Raw genomic sequence first — 18,069 nt, forward strand, 5'->3', positions numbered from 1 at the left:
TAGACGTTAGTTTTAGTTCACAATCTGACCATAAAGAACTGACACATGCTAGCTAGCATTAGCCAACAGTTTTTCAGTTAGTCACTTTCACCTTTTTGTTGAAAATCACACTCCTAAACAGGACCATGAATGCTCAGATTGATCACAGGCTCCTGAAAATGTGCTGTTTAAATCCATTTTGTATTTTTTCTTGAGTTTTGTGCATTGTGTCACTATGGTAACTGATGAACATTTGGCCATACACATACCTAGAACACCCCCAGCGTGATATCACCGTAAAGTATCAATATATACAGTAGGCCTAGTAATAGCAGCAGTAGTCACAGTAGTAGACGTGCTCTAAAACAGATTTGTATTGAGAGTGTGCATTTCCTGTCTCCTCATTGTTTTTTAGACTACAGTGTCCTCGGAGGGTCATTAAGCTCTGACCTGAATAGGTTTAATGAGCTCCGGAAGAAACACAACCTGGTGCTAAAACGAGGATTTGACAAGTGTAGGTCGACTACTGCAATTACCACTTTAAAAACATAAAACAATGCACAAAATCTGGTATTTTCAAAGGAAATGAGCCAAACTAAATCATATCAGAAGGAGCTGCAAGAAACACAAATGTTCAAATCATTTCATCTTGTCGACATAAAGTTTTTGTCACTTGTAGACTTACTCACAGTGGGAAGAGGAACCACAACTTTTACTCAAGACATTAATCGACCCTATAGTTGGATCCTTGTCTACATAAAATCAAAAGGTCTCTTAAAAACAACCACATAAGTGAAAATCTCTCTCTCCCTCAGTATCTCTATCTCGTTTTCTCCCTCTCTGTATTCCTCCCACTCTCCCCCACCCCACTCTTTTTCTCCCTCTATGTATTCCCCTTTCTCTCCCTCTATCTTTCTACCCTCATTCTCTATTTTCACCCCCCTCCCTCCCACTCTCTTTTCTTCTCTCTTGCTCCAACTCACATTTTGTTGTCTGCCTCTCTCCCTCTTTCTCTCAGTCCCCCTCTCCATCTCTTTCTCCCTCCATCTCGGTCAACCTCTCTTTCTCCCTCTCTGTATTCTCCATTTCTCTCCCTCTATCTTTCTCCCCTCTTTCTCTTTCCACATCTCTTCTTCTCTCTCCCTCTCACTTTTTGCTGTCTGCCGCTCTCCCTTTTTCTCTCTGCCCCCCTCTCTCCCACCTCTCTATCTCTCGCTTCCTTTCTCTTACTATCTCCCTCTTCCTCTCTGTTCCCCTGACTCCCTCTCTCTCTCTCTCTCCCTCTCCATCCCTCCATCTCTTCCTCTCTGTTGCATAAATCCGTGTTCACTCTGTCTGTTTATCCTGGTGTATATTCGAGGCCTGCCTGAGCCTGTCCCTCCGGCCGATGCATTCTGACTCCCCCTGACAGATCGGATCAGCGCGGAGGATTAGCCTTTTAAACACGTCGCCGCGGGCAACCGCCACAGCCAGCTGCCAAAGTTTGTTATGGTTCACTTGAAAACATGACAGGAACACGACGACGTACTTCAAATATTAGTACACAGAAACTCGACACTAGAGTACTGCAGTAATTACTGTTTTGGAATAGTTTTAAAAGTAGAATGAGCTGATGTGGTACTATTCTGTATGCAGTATTTGGGATTTTAAACATTTGACCACTACACACTTGGGTTATAGGAGGATGGGAGGGCATCTGACAGAGATATTCATGGGCTTCAGCATCCTGTTATATGCAACATTTTTGATGACTTTTCCCATTAAATATTTAGTTTGAAATTGTTAATCGCTATGGCAACTGTCCTCATTTCTCATCATTCTCAAATTCATGCACAGGAAGATGGGAGGGCATCTGACACAGGTATATAAGTGGATTGTTCGGCACGTGACACACAGGGATATCCATGTGTTTCAGAATTTTGAAAAGTTAGGACTGTTGCCATAGCAAATACTGTATTGAATGGCCAGCAGTCCTCAAAATGGCACCATATAACAGGAAGCTGAAACCCATGAATAGGAGGATAGGAGGGCATCTGACACACAGGGATTCAGATGAAATGGGAGGGCATCTGACGCACAGGGTTCCTATCTCTGCTGTTTAAATGGCTCTTATATAAATGTAATAAGTCTCTGTCTGTACACTGTGTCTCAGCTGATTCCACTTAAAATAATGTGTTTTTCAGCTGGACTTTAACATCTGTTTGAATGGGTTTAACATGAGCACAATATGGTCTAGATCAGCACCGCGAAGATAAATGAGAGAAAGAAAGTGACATTGTAGACAAGAGGAGCCAAAACCCTGAGTAACCACAAAGAAAGAACTGACCCGGGACTGATCCAAGACAAATCGTTATGTAATAAAAATAACAGCTATTAGGACTAATGTTAATGCTACTGCTCTATACTAGCCAGGGCAGACACTATTCTCTATGTAGAGCACTATTTAGAGGTCACGCCATTTTTAGTGGTGTCCTAATGTCCAGTAGTGCACTCAACATTTCCCACAATGCACCTTGAAAAGTAGTGGGCATTGGTGGCTGTTAGAGTGGTCCATATAAACCACAATGCATTGGGAAAATCAGAAAAACACCAATAGACAGCGACAAGTCTTTAACTGGACACACCATGACTGAATGAAGCAGAGAGAAGTGCTGGTCTATCTCACTGTTGATCCCTGATTATGAATAAATCACTCTTAAATAAACCATTGCTTATAGCGTTAGCCGCTTACCTCAGCTTGAGCTGTTAACAGCGATAATTTCCACATCTCAGATAAAAATAAATAAATCCAGTCCGTTTAAATGAGATCCAGCATGACATAAACTTGTATGGTTATTATTAGTCCATAAATACCAGTGGAATTATTTATGACAACTCAGGTTTTATGAGAGTTTAGTTTACTTTTTTCCCCCAGACGCCAGAGTCATGTGATCTGAAAGCAGTGTGTCTGAATCACTCTGTGAATGAGGCTCTCTACAGTGCACTAAAGAGTCCAGGGCTGTGTAGTGAGTGAAGAGTTCCAGGCACTCAAAGTTGGTTTACAATTTTATAGATTATTCATTCACTTCACACTCGGAGGTGGTGAACTGCTATTATAGCCACAGCTGCCCTGAGACAGACTGACATAAGTGAAGCTGCCAATCTGCACCATCAACCCTTACGACCTAACACCCCACTTTGGCTCCTGGTATTCCCAGTGGCAGGGAAGTCAACATGAGAGGGGGGCACCCAGGGACTTAGAGGCCCGGAATTGGACCGTCTTCCTATTCATTTATATTAGAGAGGGGCCCATGTGAGGCTTCTTGTCCCAGGCCCCCACATTTCTGTCAATAGGCCTGCTCAGTGGTCTCCCATCCAAGTACTAACCAGTCCCAGCCCTACTTAACTTCTGACGTCTGATGAGATCAGACTTTGACAAGGAAGTTTGCCCACCTTGTTCTTATAAATCGTTTTCTGTGTTTTTGTTGTATTTTCTGCACTTCACTTCACCTGTATTCAGCTCAGAGCTCCTTATGGACAGCAGAGCTCCTCTTCAGAGCTGAGGTCATGTCTAATCTCTGACTCTTCCATATGTTTGTGCCATAAATCCTCCTTCCATCTGAAACCACAGCCCTCTGCTCCTGTGTGTGATTCTCATTCTACGTCTCACTTTTCTATTGTCAGCGCTGAGTGAGGACATTATGCTACAAAATGACCAAAACACATGTGGAATTATGGGAAAAGCACCTGTGAGGTCATCATGATCAAGACCATAAATGGACGTCCAGACCAGAGGAACAGGAAGTATGTCTGCTCAAGTGAAAATGAATGAGGAGAGAGTGATGACAGAGAGAAACTATATACTGCTACTTTTCATGCTACTACTACTACTACCACTACTACTGCTGCTGCTATTACTACTACTACCACTACTACTGCTAGACAAGAGCGAAACAGCTAATTATATTGTTGTGACTACTGTAACAACTCACTGCTGCTACTACTACTACTCCTGCCTTGGGGTAGACTGACAGTGATGTGGCTGGCATTCTACACCTCCTGCACTCTAGATATTATTCATTCATAACAAATATTCTCATTAGTGTAGTTATCATTCACGCTACACCTGGTGGTATACTGCTATTATAGCCACAGCTGCCCTGGGGTAGACTGCCAGAGCGGAGGCTGCCGTGTGCACTCCGACTACCACCAACACTCACACAAAGAATTTGAACTGTCAATGGGTGAGCGCTCTAACCACTGAGCCATTTTCACACACGCAGAGAGTTACTCACCACATGGAAGACGTGCTGGTCGTGACTGGTGGTGAGGACCATCTCAGGCTGAAGTCCAGACTGAAGGAAGAAACCGTGAGCTGAAACTGTGCAGCCGCCACTGCAACAGAGACACACAAAATAAACATTGTACTGGATAATATATGTATAGAGGCTTTGAACAGCTGTTTTTATTTCATTTTATTTTATAAGACTGAAATCTGAACTGTTAAATTAATACAAGAATCCCATGCATTTCTGTTCCTGTTTGCAGAGCTCTAAACTAAAGGACATTATATTGTTGCTGCTTTACTTTGAGTTATGCTAATTTCAATGTCAACAAACATGATTACTGTTGCAGCCTCAGTTCTTCCTCCTGTCTTATCCTCCTCCAATTGTAATAAAATGTCCCAGTTCTGAACATTTGTCCTGAAATTTCCATAAAGAACTCATTCTTCACCTCCTCCTCACTCTCTCACTGCATCCTCGCTCAGGGCTAGCTCGCCCGTCTCCTGACCTCTCAGAACACAACACTACGCAATAAAACCCAAAGGAAGCGACTCGAAGTCTCATGATTTCAAAAACATATGGGATTAGGGTCACAAAAATACTATTAATCTATGCAGGTTTGGGTCAGTTCAGGACTGAATGGGGATAAAACAGGGACAATATAAGACTAAACCAAGACATAGGACTTAATAGATGTCTGGGGAGAGAAAGGACAGAGGGCAGTGTCTGGGGTTAAGGAAGAGAAAAGGAAGCGTCTGGGGAGCGGGAGAGCCAGTTCCTCACCTCACAAAGGACCTGGAGGGCTGGATGCTGTTGATGATGGGGTCCTGGTTGTATGAGAAGACGTTTGGGGCCCTGAGCTCCACAGAGTCCAGGCTGAACCGGACCACTTCCTGTGAGGGGAGGGGCTGAGGCGGAGTCTTACAGGTTACCATCGACGACGACAGGCTGTACAGAGAGAAGAAATCAGGCATCTACGGCGGCCATGTTTTAGGACTGTGCGATTAATCACATTGATGTTAAACTAAAACTAAAATATCAATGCCACTCCATGGAATTTTTTGACATTTGTTTATCTTGTTCTTTTTAAAATGTGTCTTTATGTTTTTGTAGAGTTTTTATGGAGCCCAGTACACCTCACCTTTGTATCTTGCAGGCTCCTTTTCCCACTGTCACCTCCCTTTTATTTCCAGAGTCTAAGAACGCTCCTCGGATCGTCAGCATCGTGTTCCCAGATTTAGGCCCAAATGTCGGGAAGATTTCATGGATCACAGGCTCCTGGAGGAAAAAACAAAAACAAAAATCTATTACTGAGATTATAATCTGACTCCCTCCTCTGCTTCCTCTGCTCCATCTGACCCTCTCCTCTGTAGAATATATTTACTGTCCATCCTTGTCCTGTTTAGATTTAGTCCTTTTTTAGTCCTGGTTAAGAACTGATTTGGTTCTGGTTTAGTCATGGTCTAGTAATCCCGTTTTTAGTCTATATTTTTGGTTTAGTTTTGGTTTGATTTACGATACATTTAGAACTGATGTAGACTTGGTTTGGTCCTGATTTAGTCCTGTTTTTTCTCAATTTTGATGTGGTCCATGTGTTAGTGTGAACACAGTACAGACTCTATTTTAGTCCTGGTTTTGACTTGACATAGTCCTAGTTTAGTAGTTTAGTTTAGACCATGAACCAGGAAGTAAACCAAGAAGTAAACGAGGAACTGAACCAGAAATAAAATCAGGAACTAAACAAAGAACTAAACCAGGAATAAACCATGATCTAAACCAGAAACTAAACTTGGAACTGAACCAGTCTGCTTCTTAATTTATGTAAAAATATCAATTAAAATATATACATCTTAAACTTCCTTACCCCAAAAGCGAAGCCCTCCATCTTGGCCACTTTGGTTCCACTGGTCACTTTTACATCTTTATTTTTTATCGTAAAATTCCCGTTGAAAACCGGCGTACACTGCAGCTCTGTCCACCTACACAACACCGAAACAATCGCATTACTCTCACAAATTACAGCCTCATTGAGTGTGATTAGGGCCTCTATTGGATAACTGTGAGGTAGAATGGACTGTTGTGCTACAGATTGGCCTGGGACACACTGTTCAGGGGCTGGAGCTGAGACGGTGCATTTTTCCCACTCATTTTGGAGTTAGCGGAGTCATGTGATCACTAAACGAGGAAGTACGAGTCAACAGCATTCATTCATTCACAAAAGGACAGTGTTTGTGTGAGAAACAAGGGACAAAAAATACAGTAGAGATGCTACTACTACTACTACTACTACTACTACTACTACTACTACTACTACTACTACTACTACTACTACTACTACTACTACTACTACTACTACTACTACTACTACTACTACTACTACTACTACTAATCCTACCAATGGGATTAACCACAAATTAGTCCCTGTACTAATCCAACATGATATTTGTTAAAGATGGACTCTGTAACTTTTCAGGTGGAAAGTTCACTACTTCCTTGTCTCCATGGAGATTGCATATTCAGTCACAGGTGCCTTTATTGCTAAAATACACTTGATCCAACAACATCACCTGCTTATATCTATTAGAAATATATATGTTTAATGCAATGCTATGGAATATTGCAGACAAAATAATAACATATCCATGGAAACAAGGCAATAAACTACTGGAAAAGACTGACTCCCCCCTCACCTCCACCTTTTTCTTTTTTAAATTGATTGTAAAAGTGGATGTCCATCTTGCAAGTTTATTTATCGTTCTCTAAATATAATGTTTGAATCTTGACTTGAATGTTTCACCTGTTGAACCCTCCGTGTCGGTCCAGTTTGCAGGAGGCTCCTCCCACCTCCACACTGACCATGGACGACCTGAAGCTTTCGGTTTTATCAAAGCCAAAGTTGTGTCCACAGATGGTGAGGGACGTGGAGCCGCGAAGGGGGGCGCTGATCGGCCAGAACTGAGGGAAACAGGAGAGGTCAGACAGGTACTAAAGTAGGACTAAAGCGGGACTAAAGCAGGACTAAAGCAGGACTAAAGTAGGACTAAAGCGCGAGTAAAGCGGGACTAAAGCGGGACTAAAGCGGGACTAAAGCGGGACTAAAGCGGGACTAAAGCAGGACTAAACCGGGACTAAACCGGGACTAAAGAAGGACTAAAGCGGGACTAAAGCGGGACTAAAGCGGGACTAAAGCGGGACTAAAGCGGGACTAAAGCGGGACTAAAGAAGGACTAAAGCGGGACTAAAGCGGGACTAAAGCGAGACTAAAGCGGGACTAAAGCGGGACTATTGCAGAACTAAACCAGGACTAAACCGGGACTAAAGCGGGACTAAAGAAGGACTAAAGAAGGACTAAAGGAGGACTAAACCAGGACTAAAGCGGGACTAAAGCGGGACTAAAGCGGGACTAAAGCAGGACTAAAGCAGGACTAAAGCGGGACTAAAGCGGGACTAAAGCGGGACTAAAGCAGGACTAAAGCAGGACTAAAGCGGGACTAAAGCGGGACTAAAGCGGGACTAAAGCGGGACTAAAGCGGGACTAAAGCGGGACTAAAGCGGGACTAAAGAGGGACTAAAGCGGGACTAAAGCGGGACTAAAGAAGGACTAAAGGAGGACTAAACCAGGACTAAAGCGGGACTAAAGCGGGACTAAAGCGGGACTAAAGAGGGACTAAAGCGGGACTAAAGCGGGACTAAAGAAGGACTAAAGGAGGACTAAACCAGGACTAAAGCGGGACTAAACCAGGACTAAAGCGGGACTAAAGCAGGACTAAAGCAGGACTAAAGCGGGACTAAAGCGGGACTAAAGCGGGACTAAAGCAGGACTAAAGCAGGACTAAAGCGGGACTAAAGCGGGACTAAAGCGGGACTAAAGCGGGACTAAAGCGGGACTAAAGCGGGACTAAAGCGGGACTAAAGCGGGACTAAAGAGGGACTAAAGCGGGACTAAAGCGGGACTAAAGAAGGACTAAAGGAGGACTAAACCAGGACTAAAGCGGGACTAAAGCGGGACTAAAGCAGGACTAAACCAGGACTAAACGAGGACTAAAGCAGGACTAAACGAGGACTAAAGCAAGACTAAAGTGGGACTAAAGCGGGACTAAAGCGGGACTAAAGCAGGACTAAAGCAGGACTAAACGAGGACTAAAGCAGGACTAAAGCGGGACTAAAGCGGGACTAAAGCGGGACTAAAGCGGGACTATTGCAGAACTAAACCAGGACTAAAGCAGGACTAAAACAGGACTAAAGCAGGACTAAACCAGGACTAAACCAGGACTAAACCAGGAAAAAAGCAGGGCTAAACCAGAACTAAACCAGGACTAAAGCAGGACTAAAGCAGGACTAAAGCGGGACTAAAGCGGGACTAAAGCGGGACTAAAGCGGGACTATTGCAGAACTAAACCAGGACTAAAGCAGGACTAAAACAGGACTAAAGCAGGACTAAACCAGGACTAAACCAGGACTAAACCAGGAAAAAAGCAGGGCTAAACCAGAACTAAACCAGGACTAAAGCAGGACTAAAGCAGGACTAAAGCAGGACTAAAGCAGGACTAAAGCAGGACTAAAGCAGGACTAAACCAGACCCAGAGATCACATAGAAGTGTAAGCACTGTTCTGGTCACAGTCAGCAGTTCCACTTGTTGATGCATTTCTGAGTCAGAGATTAAAGTGCACTTCAGTTAGAGTTAAGCATCTTTACACTTCATAGCTCACTGCTCTCTCTTCTCTCTCCTTTCTCCCTCTCTCTCCTTTCTCTCTCTCCTTTCTGTCTCTCCTTTCTCCCGTTATTTACCACTGTATCACTGTGTAGTTATGTTACATCTTTATTATGTATACCTTTCTCTCTCTTCCCTCTCAATCCTCTCTTCCTTCCTTTTCTCTCTTCAGTCTGAATACAGCTCATTCTTTTAAATATCAGGAAACACACATCACACTGTTTTCTACACAGTGTGCCACAGATGCCGTGGGGCAGAATAACAGAGAGCTGACATTCTGATCACCATTAATGTTTTTTTGAAAATACATTAGCAGTAGTAGTAATAGTAGTAGTAGGAGCAGTAGTATTTATAGTAGTAGTAGTAGTAGTAGTAGTAGTAGTAGTACCTTAGTACTTAGTGGTAGTAGTATTTGTACCTTAGTAATGACAGGAGCGCAGTACTCCTGGCTCCACTCTGCAGATGAACACTGACTGGATCTCGTACAGCGCCCGTTGCACCATCCGCACTCCGTTACTCTCGAAGACAGCAAACAGGAAGTACATGTGGTCAGCTGATCACAGCCAGGGCCAATCAGAGGCACCGATGTGATCTGCAGGAACAAAACCGAACACAAACACAAAAAACCCCATAAATTAATATAATGAAATCATGTGGTGGAATGTATTGATATTTCTATAATCGAGCCTCTTCTTCTCTGACTATAAATGTACACTATGGAACTTTTCTGATGGACGATCCGTCACGGCCTGTTTCTATGGAGATGCTGTTGCTTTACCTTGAATATTCTGCAGTATAGCCAGCACGCCAAAGTACAGGTCAGGTTATTTCTACTTTCTCATTACTACTTACTCATATATAACCCATGTATTATTTTTAGTCGAAAGAGGAAAGGAGTCAGACAGGTATTAAACCAGGACTAAACCAGGACTAAACCAGGACTAAACTAGAGACTAAACCAGGACTAAACCAGAACTAAACCAGAGACTAAACCAGGACTAAACCATGACTAAACCAGAACTGAACCAGGACTGAACCAGGACTAAACTAGAGAATAAACCAGGACTAAATCTGTCCTGTAAATATGAGTTTTTTTGATACCTGATCAAATGTTCGATACTAGTTGTAATGTCGATAAGTATCAGATTTTTTCTGTAGTGTACCTTGTTGCCGGTGGCGACAAGGAGCCTTCCTTGGTCCTGTAGGAGGAGGCTGGAGGAGACGGGTGCAGAGTCCAGAGCGATGTTCACGTGAGGAGAGGAGGAGCGCGAGAATAGGATCTGAAACACACAGTGTGAACCACAACATTTACAAAACAAATTCTACTCAAACGCAAAGTACAGACCAGAAAACCCGCTAAGCACAAGTTCAAATCTCATTTAGTTTAAACTCATGCAGAGTGGGATGAGCAGTCGCAGAGGAAGTAGTTTGTATTTTATTATGATTTTGATGTGTAATTTCTAAAGAAACTTCTTGTATGTTTTTTTTATTTATTTTATTTTAAACTTTTAAACTAAAAGGTTAAGGCTCTGGCAGCATAGGTTCAGTTGTTAATGTAGAACCGTATTTAAAGCTGCACGAGCTCAGGAAACACGCAGCTCCTTTAAGTTCTGGTTCAGACCTGTTTAGACCTTTGTTTTTCTGACATTATTCAAACAAACTCAAATTTATGTCTGTTTTTTTAAACAGTTCCTTTACAACTTTCTCAAAGACGTGCCATTGTTTTGACCTGTGACCTTTGGCACCTGCTCGATTCAATGAGTTGTGTTTGTTTCATTGTTTAAAGGTGAAGAAAGACCTGTCAGACCCTCATATTTACTTCCTTAGCCTGACGCCCCCTCTCACTCTTTCCCACTCTCTTGACCTCTCACGTCTCTCTCTCTCCTTCCTCCTCCTCTCCCATTTATTTCCTAGTCTCCCCCTTCATTTCCTGATCTCTCTTCTCACACCGCCCTCTCTCCCCCTTTCCATCTCTCTTCCGTGTAACTCCTCACCTACATTCCCCTTTCTCACCTGTTTTTTCTCCTGCCTTTCCCTCGCTTTTCTGCTGCCTCCCTCTCTCTGTCTCCTCTCTTTTTCTCCCTCTTCCTCCTATCTCTTTCCCCTTTTCTTATCTCTATCTCACTCTTTTTCTCAACCCCTTCTCTCTCCCTTCCCTCCCTTCTTGTCTCTTTCTCCCTCCTCCTCTCTTATGCTTTCTTCATTTCTCTCCCTTTCCCTGTCTGTCTCTCCCTAACTCTCTCTCTTTGTTCATCTTTCTCTAGCTCTCCTCCTCTCCTCTCCTACTCTCTCTCTATTTCCCCTTCTCCTATGTCTTTCTTCTTCCTCCTCTTCTCTCTCACCCTTCTCTTCCTTGCTCTCTTCATCTCTCTCCTTTTCCCTGTCTGTCTCTCAGCATCTCTCTCTTTGTTTCTTCCTTTCCTCCTGCTTCCATTCTCTCCCTCTCTCCTCTCTCCTCTCTCTCTCTCTCCCCCTCTCCGTCAGTCCCAAACTGCTCCCTGATACAATGATCCGTGCTGGAGAGTGACATTAGTGAAACAGGGAGAGTCTGTGGAGAGGAAACACCACATCATTCACATTAGACACATTAGACAACACAAAGGACTCTGTCAGAATGGAGAGAGGGAGAGAGGGAGGAAGAGAATGAGCGAGAGAGGAAGAGAAAGAGGGAAGGAGCGAGAGAACGGGAAGGAGATTGGGAGAAAAAGAAGGGAGGAGTGAGGCTAGAGCGGGAGATTGAGAGGGGGGAGACCAGTGCATACACCAGAATGGAAAGTCGGTGGGAAAGTCACCTCTCAAACTCACCTCTCCACAGAACTGATCTGTAACTCGGCCTGTAACCACCATTTGCTTAATTAAATGACAACGGCAAAGCAATAACATCTACATGGAGATAAGCGGGTGGAGTACACTTTGACAAAACCTAGAGCGGGTATTATGCAGTAGTTTCATTAGCGGGATGCACGCTGATTGTGTTCTGATAGTGCTCTGAAGGGGGAGTGACTTAGTGTGGAGAGCAAAGTGAGGGAGGACTGCTATTATGTTGTTTTTGCAAATATATTCACATTTTCAAAACAATAAAAGGTGTCATGGTAATCTAAATATGTTATATGTTAGAAGTTAATACCCCAAAGAATTAAAATAGCCCCTCTTTAAAGGTCCTGTATTACACAACATTGACTCTTGTGAGCTTTAAATTATGTTAGAATGTTGTTACCTCCTCAAAAACAGACCTAGAGCAGTGATTTGTTTCATTCACTTATGTCTGAGTATTCCTTTATTATTAGTCTGTCTACATCTCCAAAACTACAAATGCTCTGTTCCACATTGTGATGTCACAAAAATAGAAAGAAGCGATTTGAAATGTGGTTTAGGTTATGTTTTCTGTGGGAACAGAGACCACAACAAACAAACTCACTCACACAATGCGACAGTATACAATTTCTCAGCTTTTGTCAAACACTTGTGTCAAACTCATAACCTACTTTGTACACTATAGGCCTACTGGGTATACACCACGAAACAGATCTAAATAATAGTTTCTAATGGAGGGGGGGCAAATCATTAAAGAAGCACTAAGTCACTTTTCTGCTGGAGGGTAAACGCCACAATGGAGATGTTATTGCTTTCCATAGTATTGCATTAATCCGATCTGTTTTGATGTTTTGATTGAATTCATTTACAAGTGTCATGAAAAAATGAATGGGCTCACCTCTCCACAGATCTGGCCAGTCACTTCGCTTGGTGGTGTTACCTCCTTGTCTCCATGGAGATATACAAGTTTAAAGCCATATTGTAGGATGTAGCATGTGGCATATACCCTCCACCAGAAAAGTTACATAGTGAAACTTCAGTGTTGTTGGTTAAATAGTATGTGCATTTGACCCATCCTTGAATGTATCTGGGTTAAACCTGTCAGGAGAAGTGGGCCAGATCTAAGCCAGAATCTCAAAAGAACCTAGATGGAGATATTGAGCATGTTTTAGTTAAGAAAATGAAAAAGGAGTAGTTAGAATTATTACTAAAGTCCGCTGTGTACGGCCTGTGTCTAATCATAAAGTGTTTTACTGTCCAATAATCAGGAGGTGCGTAGTTAGCATCAGGGGACTCGTCAGAGGGGAACAAAGGGGTTGTCCCAAGCCCCAAACAGAATTGTAAACTCTGCCTGTTAATTTATATTAGACAGGGGCCCATATAAACCGTTTAGCCCCCAAATTTCTGTTGCTAATTGTTGCTAACTTGCTAACTCTCATCTTTGACAGTTGTAAAAAGTGCTTATAAACTCATAGCTGTGAATACTTAGGATGTTCTGAATGCATAAAGTAAGTGAGGAGTAACTTTGGACAACTGCAAACTGTTTAAGATGAACTAGTTCAGTTTTTCACGTGTTTAAATCAGTAAAAATGCTGTTAATCTTACACTGGGGCCACAGTAAAATCTGGACCTCAGTGAAAACATCTTTGTCTCTCGGCTCATAAACCTCAGACAGTTGTCGTAGAAATGTTCATGCTTTCTTCCCAATTTACACTGAAATTCCTTTCACCCCCCCCGGCCCCTCTCTCATTTACCCATCTCCTCTTTCTCTTTCCTTCCTTCTCTCCTCTGTCTTTCTTCCACTCACTGTCTCCCTCGCTAAGCACATTTCCCATCTCTCCTCCTATATCTCTCCCTCTTTTTCTCCCCTCTCCTCCCGTTGTCTTTTCTCGTTATCTCCTCCTTCTCTCCCTCTCCCTTCCTTTTTTGCAATCTGTCTTTCCTTACTTATCTCCCTCCTTTCTTCTATTTCTTGTTCCCCTCACTATCTCCCTCTCCCCCTTTCCTCCCTTTCTTTCATTTTCCCCCTCCCCTTTCTTTTTTCCTCCCCTCATCCACCTCTCCTCAATTCACACTTTCTATCCCCTCTCTTTTTCCTCCCTCCTCTCTCCCCTCTTTCCCTTTCCTTCCTCTCTCGTTATTCTAGGTCCTTCGATCTCTTGTTTCTCTCACTATCTCTCTCTCCCTCTCCCCCCTTCCTCCCCTTCTCTCATTCTCCCCCATTCTCTCTCACCTAGAATAAATTTATCCTCTTCTTTTTTCCTCTACTCGCCGCCTCCTCTCTCCATGCTTTCTCTCCCCTCTTTCCCTCCCACCTTCTCCCTCCACATCTCCTCTTCTCTCCACTCACTCCTTACTTCCTCCTCCTCCCGCTCCTCTTCTACCTTTCCTCTTCTCTTTCACCCCTCTCCTCCTCCCTCGCTCTCTCTCCTTCCCTCTGCTGCCCTCCCCCCTTCCTCTCTTTCACCCCCCTGCCTCTCCTTCTACCCCATCCCTCCTCTCCTCTCCCTCTCTCCTCCTCCTCCCTGTCCCCTTCTACCCCCTCCCTCCTCTCCTTCCCCTCTCTCCTTCTCTCCTTCACTCACCTCTCTCCTCTCCTCCCCTTCTCTCTTCTTCTCCCCTCTTTCTCTCTCCTTCTTACCCCCTCTCCTCTCCCTTCCCCCTCTGTCCTTCTCCATCCCCTCTCCTCTCCTCCCCATCTCCTTCTCTCCTTCACCCCCTCTCTCCCTTCTCTCCTCCCTCTCTCCTTCTCCTCCCTCCCTCCTCTCATCCCGTCTCCCTCTCTCCTTCTCCCCCTTCTCTCCCTCTCCCCCTCCCTCCCCCCTCTCTCCTCCCCTCTCTCCTTCACCCCCTCCCTCCTCTCCTCCCTCTCTCCTTCTCCTCCCTCCTCTCCTCCCCTGTCTCCCTCTCTCCTTCTCCCCCTCCTCTCATCTCCTCCCTCTCTCCTTCTCCTCCCTCCTCTCCTCCCCCTCTCCCCTCTGTCCTCCCTCTCCCCCTCTCCTCCCCCTCTCCCCCCTCTCCTTCCCCTCTGTCCTCCCTCCCCCCCTCCCTCCCCCCTCTCTCGTCCCCCCCTCTCTCCCCCCTCTCCTCCTCTCTCCTCCCCTCTGTAAACAGCTGTCTGCTCTGTACAGTGGAGGTGTCATGGCCGCCCTCACATTAACCTGTTTGGCCACACTTTCTCTGCAGCTGTTTCCTCCGCGCGTCCGACTCAGATTCTGTTTCAAAAATACATGACATCATCCACGTTTCTCGCATTTTATAACTGCCAACTATGTACTGGGTAAAACAAAGTACTACTACTATGATGACTACAACTACTACAACTGTTACTTCCACCATTACTACTACTAGATCATTCACGTGCCTCACATTTTACAACTGTGAAGCATGTACTGGATAAAACCAAGGCACTACTGCTACTGCTGATACAACTACTACTACTTGTTTTGTACTCTGGTAGGCCCACATACACACATGCCAATTCTACTATGAGTAAATATGACAGTTGCTACTCTACTACTACTACTACAACTACTACTACTACTACTACTCGACCTCAATCTTGACCTAAATAAGACTAAAATATGTCTATGACTAAACAAAAATAAGAACCACACGTAAACTGAGAACAAACCCAGACTAAACCAGGACTATCACAGAACTAAACCAGGTCTAAAGTAAAACTACCACAGAACTACCCAAGAACTAAATCGGGACTAAACCAGGACTAAACCAGGTCTAAACTAGGACTACTGAAGAACTAAAACGAGACCACAGAACTAAATCCAGTCTAAACCTGAACTAAATTGGGACAACCACAGAACTAAACCAGAACTAAACCAGGTCTAACCCAAGACCCCTGAGCCACTTTCTGGTCTCAGATATTTGCATGTGGTTTGGGTTTGGTCTTGTCTCATTTGTTTTGCAAAGGGGCTACAACTGAAAATGGTTAAAACAAACTAAATAACTAAAAGGTCCACCACCTGCTTGTCTACCGGCTTCACGGCTCCACGTAAAGATGTTATTGTTTTGCCTGAAATGCTCCACAGTATGGCATTAAACTTATCTTTTTATAGAAAACAGCCACTTTTTACTGTGAGTTGAGTCACCTCTCCACTGATCTGACCTGGCGACACCTGCTAGTCTTCATGGTGACAAATACGTTTAATGCTATAATGTGGAATATTCTAGATAAAGAAATAATCTCCATGGAGACAACCAGATGCTGGACCCTCCACCAGAAAAGTTACATCATACACCTTTAGGACATATAATTAGAATCAATATGATAATGAAGATATTTACAACAATAATAATTTAAACAAAAGTTATAATAAATAAAAAATAAAATATAACTTCTCAAAAATATCTGATTTCAAACCAACTTAGCACTAGCTAGAAAACCAACTACCACTTCATATGAGATCCCTGAACTGAATAATTTAAAATAGTACAAAATATAACTAATAATAATAGAGTCTATTATTTAGAACTGAAATCCAGTTTGAAATTTAACTACCCTAAACTAATGATGTTATTTTGTCCTGTCAGCGTAAAGTAAATGTGTGGAGTGTCAGGTGGTGCACAAACTGATCTGGCCTCAGTGAGGCAACCTTTCACCTTTGACCCCATGAACCCTGTGACTTCGAGCTCAGTGCGTCCTGAGCTCAAACATCTGAACAAACACCTCTCTTACAACCAGTGACACAGACACTACAGGCTTTAAAACAGCACTGTAATAATGGAGTTTATTACATTTATTACATTAAAATATGTGTGTGGGGGTGTGTGTGTGTGTGTGTGTGTGTGTGTGTGTGCACCTGATATATATAGTCTGCCTTCCTCTTTTCAGCTCAAAATGCTTTGCTCCTCCTTGTGATGTCATTAGGTGGTAATCCAGGAGAACGCCTTTGTGTTTTTAAAGTCTATATACATTTACCAGGCTCATTTGATCATTTTACCAGGTATAAACAAGGACTAAACCAGCACTAAACCTAAGTCTAAATCAGGACAAAAAACACAGGTGTGTTCACACTATCATACAGACCACATCAAAATCAGGAGTAAACTGGGACTAATCTAGGAACTAATCTTTGACTAAACCAGGGCTAAACAAGGACTAGAAGAGGAGCAAACCAGGTTTACCATCTGGACTAATCTGATCTAAACCAGGATCCAACAAGGGTGTGAACGCACCTCAAGTCTTCAAAAGACTAAACCTGGTCTAAACCAAGACCAGGAATAAACCTGGACAAACCCATGACATAAACCAGGAGTAAACCAGGTCAACACCAAGAACCAGAACTAAACCAGGACTAAACCTGGCCTGTACCACCCTGACCTGTAGATGGCGACCGTCGCTGGTGCCCAGGTAGGCCACCGTCCTGGCGTGCACGGTTGCCACGGTGATGGAGGTGAGGAGAGTGTGGGACAGGTCCTGGTGCCAGTACTCCAGTCTGGGCAGAAACTGTGTGATCTGCAGACGATATGTGCTCTCTCTGCCCTCGTGCATGCCCTCATGAGGGTCACACTCGTCTGAAGACGTCTGGAGACAGAGAGAGAGAGGTGTGTCAACAAACATAAACAAATATGAAAAGCTAGAGAGAGAGAGAAAGAGGCATAAGGTAAGTGAGGAACAACTTTGGACCACTGCAAACTGTTTAAAATGAATTAATGCTGTAAAGGTTGACAATTCCACAAGCATTTTAGCTCGACTTTGTTCACATAATGGGACTAAACTTGGACTAGACCAGGACTAAAACAGGACTAAACCACGACTCAAACATGGGCCCTAAATCAAAACCAAACCAGCACCGCACCTTTAATATTGTTGTGAATACACGGAGCATGTCCACGCATTAGACACCCCTTGTTAAAAGTACGACTCTAACATGGCCGACAGCTGCCCGCACTGATCCTTAAGTCAGTTTTTCAGATATTTCTCTCTCTTTGCACACGCTCCCTCTGTGCCCATCACAAATACTACAACGTTTGGTCCACAGCTGCCCCGTTCAGTCCTGATTTCACGGCTACTTTCAGAGTGTTGAAAAATTTGCACCGTTGCCATAGCGATTAACAATTCAAAATGTCTTCAAAATGTCACCTACAGCAGGAAAAAGAAACCAATGCGTACCAGTGTTTTGGGTCTTTTTCTAAACAGGACGCTAAATAGCTTTTTTTGTCAGAGAGTCAGGAAGTATGTGTTAGCATGCTAGCTGTTGTTAGCATTACCGTGATAGCAAAACTCCACTCTCTGAAAGTTGTGAAAAGTGCTTACAAACTCACTGCGGTGAATAATTAGA

The 18,069-nt window shown here is 43.6% G+C and overlaps 1 protein-coding gene across 1 annotated transcript in view; it reads right to left on the minus strand.

Moving 5' to 3' along the window:
* Nucleotides 1-18,069, minus strand: part of met (MET proto-oncogene, receptor tyrosine kinase) — a 69,333-nt gene that overhangs the window by 20,645 nt on the left and 30,619 nt on the right. The window contains exons 3-10 of the mRNA XM_033967963.2: nucleotides 17,109-17,312; nucleotides 10,117-10,233; nucleotides 9,372-9,545; nucleotides 7,039-7,196; nucleotides 6,106-6,220; nucleotides 5,383-5,519; nucleotides 5,025-5,189; nucleotides 4,254-4,353 (exon numbers count right to left, since the gene is read on the minus strand). Coding sequence (XP_033823854.1) covers nucleotides 4,254-4,353; nucleotides 5,025-5,189; nucleotides 5,383-5,519; nucleotides 6,106-6,220; nucleotides 7,039-7,196; nucleotides 9,372-9,545; nucleotides 10,117-10,233; nucleotides 17,109-17,312 — 1,170 coding nt within the window. The remainder of the gene's footprint in view (nucleotides 1-4,253; nucleotides 4,354-5,024; nucleotides 5,190-5,382; nucleotides 5,520-6,105; nucleotides 6,221-7,038; nucleotides 7,197-9,371; nucleotides 9,546-10,116; nucleotides 10,234-17,108; nucleotides 17,313-18,069) is intronic.

The sequence above is a fragment of the Periophthalmus magnuspinnatus genome, chromosome 6 (genome assembly GCF_009829125.3).
Source record: "Periophthalmus magnuspinnatus isolate fPerMag1 chromosome 6, fPerMag1.2.pri, whole genome shotgun sequence".
NCBI lineage: Eukaryota > Metazoa > Chordata > Actinopteri > Gobiiformes > Gobiidae > Periophthalmus > Periophthalmus magnuspinnatus.